Source organism: Rissa tridactyla, chromosome 22, assembly GCF_028500815.1.
Source record: "Rissa tridactyla isolate bRisTri1 chromosome 22, bRisTri1.patW.cur.20221130, whole genome shotgun sequence".
In the NCBI taxonomy this organism is placed as follows: Eukaryota; Metazoa; Chordata; class Aves; order Charadriiformes; family Laridae; genus Rissa; species Rissa tridactyla.
This window is the reverse complement of record NC_071487.1, coordinates 2,716,355-2,730,186: the sequence shown is the minus strand read 5'-3', so window position 1 is coordinate 2,730,186 and position 13,832 is coordinate 2,716,355. Positions and strand designations below refer to the sequence as shown.

The following is a 13,832-nucleotide window of genomic DNA, read 5'->3' as shown; positions in this document are numbered from 1 at the left end:
TCGCTGCTCATCCGCCCCCGGCCTCACGCTCGCGCTCGTCACACCGCCGCTCGCTCGCTGGGACTCAGCCTCTGTTATCAGTTTGGATCACGACCAGCTTTGTGGTGTGAAAAAAAAAAAAAAAAAAAAAAGAAAAGAAAAAAAAAAAGCCAGAAATAAAAGCCTGTTCCTCCCCCTGCAGCTGTCAGCCCCGCGCTCAGCCCCTGTGGCAGCTTTCATCTTTAATTCATGGCCGGGAGTGAGTCACCTGCGCTGGGGAGTTACGGGGTGGGCAAAGCAAATCCCTGGGATCTGGGTCTCCCCGGGGATCCGCTGCTGCTGCGCCCCTTCCCGCGCGGGTCCCCGGGGTGGGGGCTCGGCGGCAGCACCCCGGCCCTTTCGGGAAGGGGAAGGTCGGGTTGGAAATCGCCCGCTCTTGCGCTGACCCCCCCCCCCTTGCTTTTATCAGTACCTTGAAACCTCGGAGGTGAGACCGCGCTCCCCTCTCTGGGCATGAGCCCCGTTCCCTGCCCGCGGTCTCCCCTTGGGATTTAACTCCCCGGGGGCAGGTCTGGTGTTACCCGGACGAAGTGGGGTGAGACAACCCCCCCCACCCTCACCCTCCTGGGGACGGCGCGGGGACCCCAGGCCCCCTCCCTCCCATCCGCACGGCGCTGTCAGGGAGACCCGGAGCAAGGAGGGACCTGCCCGTGGCCGCCCCAGGAGCAGGGCAGGGGCTTGCACCCCCCTTTGGCACCAGCCTGTGCCCCCCCCCTTTAACCCCCCTCCTCTCTGCTCTCCCGCAAACAGCATCCCGGGGCCCGGGCCAGCCTGCGTCCCCCATCTTCGCCCCATCTCTGCCTCTCTCCTGGGGCTCGGACTGTGCTTGAGATCCAAAAAGAAACCAGAGGAAACCAACCAAGGAACCTGCCCCCCCCGCCCCTCCCCGCGGCCCCCGCTCCGGCCAGCACCGGGACCCCCCCGCCGCCGGGGGCCGGGACCCCACTCACCACCTCGGCAGATGAAATCTCCGCCCGCGAAGATGCTGCCCTTCCTCCCCAGTCACTCTTTGCCAATCAAGACACTGATTCTGTTTTTAATTTTGCGATGGGAAGGGGCCGGGGCCGGGGGGGGGGGGGGGGTTGAGCAGGGCCGGGGTGCGGTGGGATACCCCCCCCCTCTCCGCCGGGCCCCCCCTGGCTGTGTAGAAGTCGTGCAAAGCCATTGCCGTGCACTTTATGTTTTAGACTACTGTTATATATTATATATTTTCCTCTTTTTTTTTTTTTTGTTTGTTTTTTTTTTTGTTTTTTTGTTTATATTTGCGGTATATTTAGAGATTCCTACACATCGTGATGTGTTTAAAATAAACCAGATGAGGAAAAAAAAAAAAAAAAACCACAACAAAAAAAAAAACCAAAAAAAAAAAAAAAAACAGGTATTAAGACAAAGCAAAACTCTATTAAACCTGCATGCTGTAAAAGGGCTCGGAAAAGGGAATGGGTGCGTTCGTCGTCTTTTTCTTTTCTTTTTTTTTTTTTCCCCTTTTTTTTTTTTTTTTTTTTAAAGAAAAAAACAAAATAAAGTGAAAACAGCGAGGTGGGTTTCATGTCCTTCCTCCCGCAGGCTGCGGGCTGGGTCTCCCGGGGGTTACGCTCCTCTGGGTGGGTGCGGGACACCCCGCTCCCCCCCCCCCCCCAACCCCCCCCACCCTCGGCAAACCCGGCTCACGGGGGGGCGATGCCGGAACAGGATCGGGCCCCTGCTCTCCCCCTGGCTCCCGGGTTGGGGGGGGACGACACCGTCCCCGGGCGCGGGGTGGGGAGGCAGCGGGGGGGATGTGGAAGGTAAGACGCAAGCTCAGAAAAGTCACAGTTGGTTTTTGGGTTGTTTTTTTTTTTTCTTTTTTTTGGGTTTTTTTTTTTTTCTCCTTTTGTTTATAGACTTAAAAACGTACTTAGTGCTTTGGACAGAGATTTGCAGAGGGAAGGAGCGACCCGGCCTCTGTTCTCGCATGCAATGGGGGGTGCTGAGAGGGGTGCGGGGGCCCTCAGCCGAGCCCCCCCCCCCCCCCTCCAACCTGCCCCGCTGCCCAGTCTCCCAGGTAACGCGTCTGGGGCTTTTTCCCCCCCCCCCCATTCCTTTGAAACACAAATAAAAACCCAATAAAAAGCGACCCCCTCCCCTGGAGCAGCAGCATCCACCTCTGTAAAAATCAATAAATATCCTCTGAATGCCTCGAGCCCCCCGGGGGGCCGGGGGGGGGACGGGGATGGACAACACGGAGCGCTGGGGCGGGGGGGGTCACCCACGGCACATGCTGGCCCGACCCCACACTCTGCCCTCGCCCCACACCCCCGGGCAGAGGGGACAACGCCGGGGACAGGCGACGAGCAGCCCCCACCCCAACAGCAGGTATTTACAGGGGGGGGCCCCACAGCTCGCCCGTGCCCCCGGGGGGGACGTAGGAGCCCCTCCAGCATCCTCCAGTCCCTGGCCCCCGCTTCCAGTTTAGCTCCCAGGCTCCCTGCAGCGCCGGGGGGTTCGTGGGCACAAGGAGGTGACTCCCCCTCCCCAAATAACTATGTGTGTCCCCCCCCCAGGGGGACGCCCAGCTCCGGTCCCGTCCTGGCGCGGCCGTTCCCTGGCGGACGGGAGGCATTATTGCTTGTAAGAAACCGGAGCGAGCGGGGAGAGCGCGTCTGCTACACGGCTCTGCCGGGGGGGGGGGGCAAGATTGGCCTCGGCTGGGTTTGGGGGGTTTATTAGCAAAGTCCTCGGCCAAGGCTCTGCTCCATCTCTGCCCCCTGACCCCCCCGGGCACCCCCGGCCCGGACCCTCCACCGCCGCCTGGCACCTCGCTCCTGGGAGCGAGGGGGCTTGGCCACCCTATGCTACCGGGCCCCCCCCGCGGTGGCCAGGGGGGGATACGGCCAGGGGACCCCACATTCCCATCCTGGCCTTCCCGTGCCGGGGCCACCCTTCCCGCGGCGCCCCGGACTGCTCCCCACGCCGGCAGCAGGAGGGGACGGAGCCCCGGTGGGAGCCAAGCCCCCCCCCGCCGTGCCGGGGTCTCTCCCCCTCACACTGGGCCTAGACAGGGCTGCGGTCGGGGGGGGCATCGCTGGCCGCCACGGCCACCATGCGCTCCGTGCTCTCTCCCGCTTTCCGCAAGTGGCCGTAGAGCCGCTCCTCCAGCCCGCCGGCGATCTTGTCCATCAGCTCCGAGCCCGAGCCCAGCCCCAGGCACCTCCCGGGGCCGGGGCAGTCGTCGTCCCCGGGGGGCTCGGAGCCAGCCTTGGGCTCGGAGGCCGCCTCTCCGGGCTCCTCCACGATCACCTGGATCTCGGGATCGGGCAGCGCCGGGGCTGGGGGGACCCCCTCGGCCGCCTCGGCCGCCTCCTCGTCGCCGGCGCTGACGATGCGGGGCAGGGGGCTGTGGAAGCGGGCGTCCAGGGGGTAGTTGGCGCTGTCGCCGCGGCGCAGCGGGGTGCGGTGCCGTTCCAGGGCCGGGTAGCGCACGCCGGGGTCGCTGTACTGCTTGGCGTGCTGCCACTGCTTGCGGAGGTGGGTGCGGGAGCGGTGCTTCCCCCGCAGCGGCGACTCGTCGAACTGGGGGTCGTGGCGCACGAAGGCGTTGAACAGGGCGTCCGTCTTCTCGTCGATGCTGTAGTCCCGACGGGGCAGCGCGTCCCGCCCCGGGAACATCTGCCCGTACGGGGACCAGGCCAGGGGGCTGTGGGGATGGGGGGGGCCCCCACCCGCTGCACCCCGGGCCATGCTCCCCTCTTCCTCCTCTTCCTCCTCCTCCTCCTCTTCTTCCTCCTCCTCCTCTTCCTCTGGCTCCCGGCCCTCGAAGCTCTCGAAGATGGTGCCTTTCCGCCCCGCGCTGGTGAAGCAAATGCGCTTCTCGGAGGCCGTCTGGTCCTTGGGTGGCCCCTCCTCGCCCCCCCGGCTGGGTGCCTCGATGGAGGCATAGCCACTGTCCATCTGCAGCAGCTTGCGAGTGCCAGGCTCCGACTCCTCGGGCTTGGGCCGACCCCAGAGCTTCTCCTCGGGGCCTTCGGCCTCGTCCAGGGAGGAGGAGGGGCAGGGGGCCATGCCGCCGGCGGAGGAGACGCTGTCGCCGCCGTCACTGCGCACCGAGTCCTGGTCGTTGCTCCGCTCGGAGGAGGCGTAGAGCTCCAGCGAGGCGCGCAGGCTCCAGATGTCGTGGTAGGCGCTGGGCTGCTCCGGGACACCGGCCTCGCCGGGGCTGCCCGCGCCCCCCTCGCCCGGCTCTAGCCTGCGGGCACCACCCCGGGGTCACGGCGGGGATGGGGACGTCACGGCGGGGATGGGGACGGGAATGTCACGGCGGGGACGGGGATGGGGACGGGGATGTCACGGCGGGGACGTCCCAGCGGGGACGGGGATGGGGACAGGGATGGAGACAACCCGGCCAGCAGCAGGCAGGGGAGGGGACAACCCGGCCCCCCCCAGGCTTCACGGCAGTGCCGCGGTGCCACACCGTCCCCCATGCTGTCCCCCCCACCCTGCCCACCCCCCCAGCCACCCTCTCCCCCACCAGCCCCCCCCCCGGGACCCCGCTGCCCCACCAAAGCCGCAGGAAGGGGGGAGCCCCCCGTGCACAGGGCAGCCCGGGGTCCTTCGGTGCCTTCCCCGTCCCCGTCCCCTCTATCTACTGAAAAATACCTGCCGAGAGAGGGTGGGGGGCTGGGGGGGGGAGGGCAGGAAGGGCCCCCCCGCGGGGTGGAAGGCCACGTCATCCGTGCGGGCGATGTACTGGATGATGTCGGTCTGGTGAGGGTCCCGGTCCTCCTGGTCCATGCTCTCGCTGGCCGCCCGCTGCCGCTGGAACTGCCGCCGCTTGGGGGACCCTGGGGTGGTGGCGGGGGAAGCAGGACAGAGCTGGGGACACGGGCGCATCCCGGCGTGGCGAGACATCCCCCCCCCCCCGCCCTTCCCCCCACGCACCCCTGCGGCCCCCCCCGCTGCCCCCCGCGCCGGCTCCCACCTCTGGTGTCCAGGCTGGACGCCCGCTGGGTGCTCTCCAGCTTCCACTTCTTGATCCTGAAGTAGGGGCTGGCCCCGTCCAGGCTGGCGTGGCGGCGCAGGCGGGTGAAGAACTGCAGGACCGTGCCCTGAGCGGGGGCCGGGGGGGGGCTCCCCGGCACCGGCACTGCCCACCCCAGCCGCCTTCCCGCTCCTGGGGGCTGCTGCGAACTGGGGGGGGGGTGGGGAGGGGGGGGAGCAGGGAGAGGGGGTGAGTGCCCCAGCTCGGCTCCTTTGTCCCGCTCCTGCCACGCTCGGCTGCAGCAGATGCACAAATGGCCCCTGGGGCAGGGGATGGGGCGGGAGGGGGGGGGGGCAGAGCTGGATGCCCACGTTTGGATGCTTCCCAGAGCCCTGGTATGGATTGGGGAGGGGGGGGGGGACCCTCTCTGCGCCAGGGGATCGGGGCAGGGATAGGATCCCTGGGGCTGCCAGGGCTGGAGACCCCCCCCTTCCCTTTCTCCCTTCTTCCCCCCTTCTTGCCCCCCCCCCCAGCCCCGGCACTCACCGAGGGGCCCTCCCCGGAGTCGGAGGAGGCGGAGGGGCTGGCCTCGGCGAAGCTGGTGTCCACGGTGGAGTTGTAGGTGTCCCCGGGCAGGGCAGAGCTGGGGCACACGGCGTGGCTGGGGAGCGCCGGCCGGGGCAGGGCCCCCCCGGGGGCCTGCAAGGCAGAGCACGCTCAGGGGGCTTTGCGCCAGCCTCCGGGACCAGGAGGGGCCCCCCAGCACCCCAAGACCTCCCGTCCCCGCATCCAGCGGCGCCCTGAGACCCCCCCCCACTCCAGATCCAGCAATGCCTCCCTGGGGGGCTGCAGGATGCCTGGACCCCGCCGTGTCCCCCCACCTGGAAGATGGCGAGGCCGGGCTTGGGCGGGGGCAGGCGGGGGGTCATGGCCAGGCTGTTCTCGCTGGACTCGCACTCGTGGATGGTGACGATCTTGAGGGCGGGCGGCGGGAGGTGCAGGTGGGTCAGGCGGGCGTTCTTCAGGTGGTGGAAGTCCCCCTCCGTCAGCGTGTACCTGCCGGGCACGCAGGGTTAGGAGGGGCGTCCCCAGCCCCCCCTGACCACCCCCACCACCCCCCACGCACACAAGCACAGCCCAGAGCTTCACCTCCTCCCCTTCTCCTGGGTCTTCTTGCCCTGGTCGAAGAGCGCGGCCTCGTTGAAGGAGACGCGGCGGGCGGTGGAGGAGCTGGAGGACAGGAACCGCTCGCTCTCCGCATCCCGGTAGCTGGAGGAGGACAGGCACTCGGGGTCCTCCACTTTGATGGTGATATCTGTGGAGAAATGGGGGGGGTTGGTGGGGGGGGGGGTGTCAGCAACCCGGGTACCCCCACGGCACGTGCCGGCTTCCCCAGCTGAGACCTGGCAAACTTGCTGCACCGAGGGCCGCGATGCCAGCCCGGCGGTCCCTGCTCCCGGCCACCCTGCAGCCGGAGCACCGCTGGGATGGGTGATGGAGGATGCAGGGAGGGGGTGGCCACCCCTGCCCCAGGGCTGGGGGCTGCACCGGGGAGAGGGGAGGGCCCGGGAGCTGCTTTACCCCCCCACCCTGGGGAGCTGGGGGTGATGCTGGGGGTGCAACTGGTGTCACTGGTGGGCAATCGTCAGGTGGGCACCCCTGGCCCCGCCGTGGCACTCACCCTGGGCTGGCTGCGAGTCATCCAGGTAGGTGGTGTTGGTTTTCTCGGGGTCATCGCTGGCTCTGCGGGGGCGGGGGGGCAAGAGGGTCAGCGGTGCCCCCTGCCAACCCCCCCTCCCCCTTGCCCCGGTCACCTTCGCGGTGCCACACACCCCGGGGGCCAGCAGCGTCACTTGTCCCCGCGGCCCGTCCCCACCTGGAGTGCCGGCGGTCGGCCTCGCAGCAGCGGCGGCAGATGATCAGGATGCCGGAGAGCAGGACCAGGGTGCCCCCGATGAAGATGGAGAGCAGGGCGAGGAGCAGCACGTACCCATCCTGGGGGGACACCTCGCCGGGCACCGCCTGCACCGGGCGGCAGGGGCTGAGCTGCTGTTGCCGGGGGGGGGAACACGGCCCGGCCCCCAGCCCTGCCTCACCCGGGGGGGGGTGCCGGGGAGCCCCCTCCCGCTCCAAGGCTGACGCCGAGCGCTGCTCCCCAGAGACGCTGGCGCTCCCCCGCCACCCCCGGGCCTGCTGCCGGCTCTGGGGACCTGCCTTCACCACGGCAACCGCAGCCGTGGGGGGGGGGGGGGGGGCAGAGCCGCCAGCGGCCCCCACGCCCAGCGGCAACGGGGACGGGACCCCAGCCCTGGGGGGGTCGGTGCTCGCACCCCGCGGCTGTGGGAGCGGAACTGATCCGGCAGCAGCACCCAGCCCGCCCCCCCCCCCCCCGCCCCAGCACCCAGAGCATCTCGGGGGGGGGGGGGTTGCGGAGCATCCTGGGGGGCTGTGCAGGGCACAGAGAGGTGTCACCCACCCCCGGGGCTGGCGGAGCGGGGTGGGGGACGGCGGGGCTGGGTGGCTGCTGCCCTCCCCACCCGGGCGCAGACCCCAGCCCCACGGCACCCCACACCTCCCAGGCACTGCCCCACGGCGGGATGCGGATCCCCACCCTCCCCCGGGAGCCTGGGGACGGCAGCGTGGGCAGGGGGGGGGCAGGAGCAGGCAGGGGCTCACCGTAGCGCTCTCCGTCGCGTTGTCCCAGGGTGTCGGGTCATCGCTCATGGTCCGTCCCGGCCCGAGCTCGTCCTGAAGCGGGGGGGGTGTGTGACAGAGGGAGGCACCGGATCGGGGCGGGGGGGCCGGGCCGGGGACGGCGGCGGCAGCTCCTGCCCGGCCCCGGGCCCTGCCCGGCACCGCGGTGCGGAGCTGCCGGGAGGGACCGGGAGGGGAGGGACCGGGATGGAGAGATGGAGGGAGGGACCGGGATGGAGGGATGGACCGGGGTGGAGGGATGGAGGGACCGGGATGGAGGGAGGGACCGGGATGAAGGGATGGAGGGAGGGATGGAGGAACGGAGGGAAGGAGGGGCGGGAGGTGCGGTCAGGAGGGATGGAGGGAAGCGGGGGGGGGACACGGAGGGATGGGGAGGCAGGTGGGCACAAGGAGGCAGGACCGCAGCCCCTCCGCGGGGAGCCCCCGAGCCCCCCCGGGCACGGGTGGGACAGGCACTGCCCCCGCCCCCGAGCTGGCCCGGGGGGGGCTGGCCCTGCCCCGGGATCCCACCAGGCTCGAAGGGAAACGGGTGGCATCGCGCTGCCCCAGCACTGCCGTCCCCAGGGAGCCACGGGGCCGAAAGGCAGCCCCCAGGGACTGCTACCGGAGGGGCCGGGGCTGCGGGGGGTCTGGGCTGGGGACACCTGGGGAGGGGAGGGTGGCAGATGGCCCCCCCACACCTTGTGTGAACGGAGTGGCGTGGGTGTCGCGGGAGCGTGGCGGGTGATGCTTCTGAGTCAGCCCCACAGCAGCTCCGTCACCGGACTGTCCCCACACCGGAGGGGACACGGCCTCGGCTGGTGGCGGGGCTGCTGGGGGGGCCACGGGTGATGGCGAAGGGCCGAGCTCTCGGCCAGGGAACAGACGGACGGACAGACGGATGGATGCCTCCACACCCCCATCACAGCATCAACCCCGCGGCCTCCGGGCACCCCCTGAGACCCCCGCGCCGCCCCAGGAGGGCCCTTCCCGGGGGTGCCGAGCTCCGGCTCCTACTGCGGCTCCGTCTGTCCCCGTCCCTGTGTCCCGGGGCTGGGCTGGGGTGGGCGATGCTGGTGTCGGGGGGGGGGGGGGGGGAGGAGAGCCCCCGGAGAAGGGGGGCGGGGGGGGCCGGGCAGGGGTGGGCGTTGCAGCAGCTCAGAAACTGCTCCAAATCAGGTCAGCGAAAAATATGAATGGAGCCCGTGGCTGGGTGGGAAAATCCGCTGGCGGGGACAGCCGGGGGGGGGCGGGGGGGGGGGGGTGGTGACCATGTCACAGCCGGTGGCGAGAGCCGGTGATGTCAGCGCCACACAGAACTGGGGACAGCCCTGTCAGGGTTTGGGGTACGAACCCCTCGGGGGGGTATCGGGGTGCTGGGGACCCCCCCGGGCCGGACACACCCCCCGCACCCACCCTCGGGCATCGCTGGGCTGCTGGGGGGGAGCGGGGCAGCGCAGGATGACGCCACACCCCCCCGCGACCCCCAGGGGCAGGCGAAGGGGGGGGTCCCCCTCTGGCGCCCCGGGGGGGCTGCGGCCCCACGCGGGACGGGAGCCCCACGGGTGGGATCCCAGTGGGGCACCCCCTGGCCCAAGGAGTTGGGGGGGGGGGGGCACGGGAAGAATGTCCCTCCTGTTCCCCATCATGGAGGAATCCCGTCTCCATGGCGACCCGGCGGGAACAGGACGGCCATTGTCTGGAGGAGGGGGCCGGTCCCCGGGCTGTCCCCGCGGGTGGGGACACGGGGCAGGGACGGGGGCGGAGGGGTGGGGGGGGGGGTTCGGGGGTCCCCGGTGCTGCCGCGCCCCTGCACGTGCGCGGCCGGGGGGGGCCGGGGCGGGTCTGTCCCCACTCGTGGGTCAGCCCCACGGGCCGGAGCTGGGCTGGGGGGGGCGTGGGGGGACCTGCCCGGCTCCCCCCGGCCCCAGCCCGGGGATGGGGGATGCAGGAAGGGGTGTGGGGCAGGGATGGAGGCTATGGGGCAGGGATGTGGAGCAGGGATGGAGGAAGGGATGTGGGGCAGAGATGGAGGTTATAGGGCGGGGATGCAGGCAGGGATGGAGGCTATGGGGCAGGGATGGAGGCTATGGGGCAGGGATGGAGGCTATGGGGCAGGGATGGAGGCTATGGGGCAGGGATGGAGGCTATGGGGCAGGGATGGAGGCTATGGGGCAGGGATGCGAGACCCACGCGCGACTCAAGCTGTCGCGATAGCCGCTGTCACGAAGCGGCGAGGCGGGAGGGGAGGGGAGAGAAGGAGGAAAGGGCCACACACTCACCTACAACCGGGACCGGGGCTCCATCGCCGCTGCCGCTGCGCTCGGTGCGGCGGGGCGGCCCCGGGATTTATGAATGAACCGGAGCCGCCCCCGCGCGGCGCCGGCGTCACGTGGGGAACAAGGGCTGCCCCCAGCCCCTCCTGCCCCCGCTACCGGTAGCTCGGGGACTGGGGGGGCGGCGGGGCACGGCCGGAGCCGGGCAGGGGGGGGTACCCCCCCGCCCGGCTCCGGCCGTGCCCCGCCACCACCCGGTCCCCATCCCACCGTGAACTACAACTCCCGTGCTCCCCCGCGGCACAACCATTACCACGTGACTTCCGCCCCTCCGCCCGCCGCCTCGCGGGACCTGTAGTCGCGGGGCGCGGGGCACGCTGGGAGTTGTAGTCCCGCCCCGCCCCGCCCCTCGCCGCCCGCTCGCCCTTGGCCACCACCGCCATGTTCCGCGCCCGCCGCCTCCTCCTCCTCCTCCGCTCCGCCGCCCGCCCGGCCCTGCCGGTGCCGCCGCCCCGAGCCCGCGGTTATGCCGAAGCCGCCGCCGGGCCGGCCCCCATGGCCTTCACCTTCGCCTCGCCCACGCAGGTAGGCCGCGGGCCCGGCTTGAGGCGGGCCCTGGGGCGGGCGGGACGAGGCCTGCGCTGTGTGTGAGGGACCGGAGAAGGGGAAGCGGTGGGGCTGGGGACGGTTCCCGGGGCTGGGGACGGTTCCCGGGGCTGGGGACGAGCGGCCGGGCTGGGTCAGGAGCGGGGCTGAGGGCGGCGGGGGTGCGCTGCCGTCCCTGCGGCGGCTGCCGGGCCCACACCGTCCCTGACCCCGGCCTTGACCTTGGCCTGACCCCGGCCTTGACCTCGGCCTGACCTCGACCCCCCCCCTCCCCGGCCAGTCTCCCCCCATCTCCCACCACCATCCCTCCCCGTCCCCCACCGAAGCTCTGCCCGGGTCCGGCCTGGCTCTTGGCCCCGCTGCCGGGTGTGGGGGCACGGCCCGTGTCCGCCCCTGAAGCACCGGGGGCTGTGGAGACTGCCTCCAGCCCCGGGCAGGGTGGGCGCTGTGCAGGACGCTGGCGGGGAGGTTGGCGGCGAGGGCTCCCTACGCCCTTCTCGGGCCTCTCCCGGCTGCGCCCTTCGCCTTTCGCCCACTCCCGACTTCGTGTCTCCATGTGCCGCCTCCCTGCCACCGCCGCCGCGCCTCCCAGCGCTTTCCCACTCCCTTTGCCAGGACCCCTCCTGCGGAGCCTGGCCCCGCTCCCGCCCTGGGAAGGTTCAGGCTGTCCCGGTCACACCTCGCTGCGTGTTGAACCCCGCGACCTGCCAGCTGCTGGGAGCAGGGCTGCGCCCTCGGGGTGGGAGCGGGCTGCCCACCGCATCCCTCGGCTCTCCAGAGTCATGGGAACGACCTGTCTCCTTCCCCTCCATTCCTGGTGACAGATTGTGCCCATCTGCTCTTCCCTCCCCGTCCAGGTGTTTTACAACGGCGCCAACGTGAAGCAGGTGGATGTGCCCACGCTGACCGGCTCCTTCGGTATCCTGGCCTCTCACGTCCCCACCCTGCAGGTCCTCAAACCGGGAGTGGTGACGGTCTATGCTGAGGATGGCACAGCCACCAAGTACTTTGGTAAGTAAAGCAGGGGGAGCTGGAGAGGGAGAAAAACGTGCTCAGGGGATGTTCTCAGGGCTTTCACAAGGGAGGCTCTGCCCATCAAGGTGTGCCCTGGTGCACTTCCAGGGGTTTCTGCCTTCCCCGCCTCGCGGGGGCTGCTGGAGGTCCTGTGGGGCCAGGGATCTGCCCTGGAAGATGGGGCTCAGTGTGAGGCTGTGGTCCGGGGTCAGGTTTTCTTGTTCCTGCTCAAACTCTGGGAGCATCCCCTGCTGGAGTTTCCCTTTTGGTAGGAAACAAGTCCCTGTGGGGCCCGGGAAACGTTATGGGAGGGTGTTGAGGTTTTGTTTTGGCAAAGGGATGGTGGAGATTCTGGGGATCCCCCTGCCTGCGTTTGGAGCCCCCGAGGAGGCCCACCTGGCCGTCCTGCCCACGCCGCCTGACTCGGCGCCCGCTGTTGTGCCTTTGCAGTGAGCAGCGGCTCCGTCACGGTCCACGCGGACTCCACTGTGCAGGTGCTGGCGGAGGAGGCGGTGACGATGGACATGCTGGATCTGGCAGTGAGTACCCCGGTCCCTGGGGCTGGGCTGTGCCCTGCCTCCCTCGGGCAGGCCCCTGGGCTCCCTCGTGGAAGGGATTTGCTCCCTGCCCCTCTGGTGTGGGGTGGTTGTCTCAGGAGCTTCCTGGGGCTGCGGAAAAGCCAGACTAAGGGCTGTGCCCTCACCCTGAGCTTCCCCATCGCCCACTGATCGGGATCAAAGGCTTGGCACTCCTCCTCAGTGAGGTCTCCACGGGCTGTGAGGAGAGGAAGCCGCGCAGTCAACCCTTCTCCAGGCCACTTCCCTCCCCTCGGACAGATGCTGATCTTGCCCCTCCCCACCCCTCTCAGTCTGGGGAACAGCTTTTCCCCAGCAGGGCCTGTTGGTAAGGCGCCGGCTGCCAACACAGCCCTGTAAGCGGGTCTGTGGGGCCCCGTGCACAGGGCCAACGACCGCAGTGGAGGGAGAGGGGTGACTCAAGGGCTGTAGGACAGGTCACCTGTCCCGCGGTGGTCTCTCGATGACACGTTCCCTGTGCTCTCGTGTTCAGACTGCAAAATCAAACCTGGAGAAGGCTGTTTCAGAGATGGCTGCAGCGTCTGATGAAGCAGCTAAAGCAGAAGCTCAGATTAAAGTAGAAGCTAATGAAGCCCTTGTAAAAGCCCTGGAGCAATGAAGGTAAGTGTCACCTCAGTCCCGGCTGAGATTTCCAGACCTGCTCTGGAGACGAGCCCCAGCTCCGTGCTGCCCACGGGGAGCTTCCTCGCAGCAGCCGGGCCTGCCCGCGGGTGGGCAGGCGTTTGTGCCTGGGTTTCAGGGAGCGGTGACAGGAGAGCCGGCCCTTTTTTGTGGTCGGGCATCAGCTTTTGGGGTGGTTTGTAGTGGGGGGGGCCCTGCCCAGAGCCGCCCCAGAGCCACTAGATGGCAGCAGGGCCCGGTGCCGTGACACGATGATGTGCAGTGACATGATGACACGCTACGGTGCCGCACGGTGCCGCAGGGTTCAGCCTGACGCCGGGACAGGCTGGGAGCCTCCAGTCACTGCTGGGGCCTCGCTGCTGCCTCCAGGTCCCCGCTGGGACTCGGGAGCGGGCTGGATGCCTGGGGCCCCGGAGGGAGAGCGATGCGTGGCCTCTCCTCCCTGTACGCTCCCTTCCACTAAAAACAAACAGCTTCTGTCTCAGGGGAGGCGAGGCCGGGCTGCTTACCTCGCGGCCCCTTTTCCCTCTCCCCTGCTAAGACTGTGCCTCCTCCCTCGTCTTCCCACGTGCTGGCAGTCGGGAGACTTTGCGGCAGCGGGTGCTGTGCCTGGCGGATGAGTCACCGCCAGCCTCTCGGACGGCCCCTGCCTGGAGCAGGCACAGCAGGGCAGCGGCTCCCCCGCTATCTCCCTGATCTCTGGTCCCTCTGCTCTTTGGCCCGGGAGGTCAGGTCTGAGAGAGCCGGTGGCTCTTGTTTACTCCCAGAGCTTTAACAGCCTGAGCCGGGGCCAAGCCCTCGGACCAGAATCCACTGCTCTGCCGAGCTCCCCCAGCCCCGCGTTAAAACCCGCTCCGCTTCTGTGTGTTGCAGGAATCCCACTGTGGATGTAGAGAAACCCCAGAGTGTCCTACTTGTCCTGGCTTCCCCGATTGTACAGATGGTGCGGGACAAATGGAGGCGGAGAAAACGCTCTGATCAATTAAAAGGAAACGTAATCCCGTCTCGTAGTATGTCGCCTTCTTCTGA

The 13,832-nt window shown here is 69.2% G+C and overlaps 3 protein-coding genes across 4 annotated transcripts in view; 2 read left to right on the top strand and 1 right to left on the bottom strand.

Moving 5' to 3' along the window:
- The window catches only part of STK11 (serine/threonine kinase 11), a 46,278-nt gene extending 44,701 nt beyond the window's left edge, over positions 1-1,577 (top strand). For both annotated transcript variants that reach the window (XM_054181703.1, XM_054181702.1), the window contains one exon: positions 790-1,577. The gene's annotated coding sequence lies outside the window, so the exon portion shown is untranslated. The remainder of the gene's footprint in view (positions 1-789) is intronic.
- Positions 1,578-2,329: 752 nt separating this feature from the next.
- On the bottom strand, positions 2,330-10,056 carry CBARP (CACN subunit beta associated regulatory protein). Its single transcript, XM_054181958.1, is given in 12 exon segments — positions 2,330-4,264; positions 4,675-4,703; positions 4,705-4,859; positions 4,997-5,153; positions 5,155-5,205; positions 5,543-5,695; positions 5,878-6,052; positions 6,146-6,311; positions 6,678-6,739; positions 6,873-7,018; positions 7,673-7,744; positions 9,973-10,056. Coding segments are annotated over 11 exon segments (2,334 nt in total). The 5' UTR covers positions 7,721-7,744; positions 9,973-10,056; the 3' UTR covers positions 2,330-3,072.
- Positions 10,057-10,364: 308 nt separating this feature from the next.
- Positions 10,365-13,806, top strand: ATP5F1D (ATP synthase F1 subunit delta). Its single transcript, XM_054182298.1, has 5 exons — positions 10,365-10,551; positions 11,430-11,583; positions 12,037-12,125; positions 12,655-12,782; positions 13,677-13,806. The coding sequence occupies exons 1-4, from the start codon at positions 10,408-10,410 to the stop codon at positions 12,778-12,780; spliced, it is 513 nt and encodes a 170-aa protein (XP_054038273.1). The 5' UTR covers positions 10,365-10,407; the 3' UTR covers positions 12,781-12,782; positions 13,677-13,806.
- Positions 13,807-13,832: the final 26 nt, after the last annotated feature.

Coding starts and splice junctions, on each gene's coding strand:
- ATP5F1D (XM_054182298.1), top strand. CDS start 10,408: ATGTTCCGCGCCCGCCGCCTCCTCCTCCTCCTCCGCTCCGCCGCCCGC. Junction 10,552..11,429: donor CCTTCGCCTCGCCCACGCAG/GTAGGCCGCGGG, acceptor CTCCCCGTCCAG/GTGTTTTACAACGGCGCCAA. Junction 11,584..12,036: donor CACAGCCACCAAGTACTTTG/GTAAGTAAAGCA, acceptor GTGCCTTTGCAG/TGAGCAGCGGCTCCGTCACG.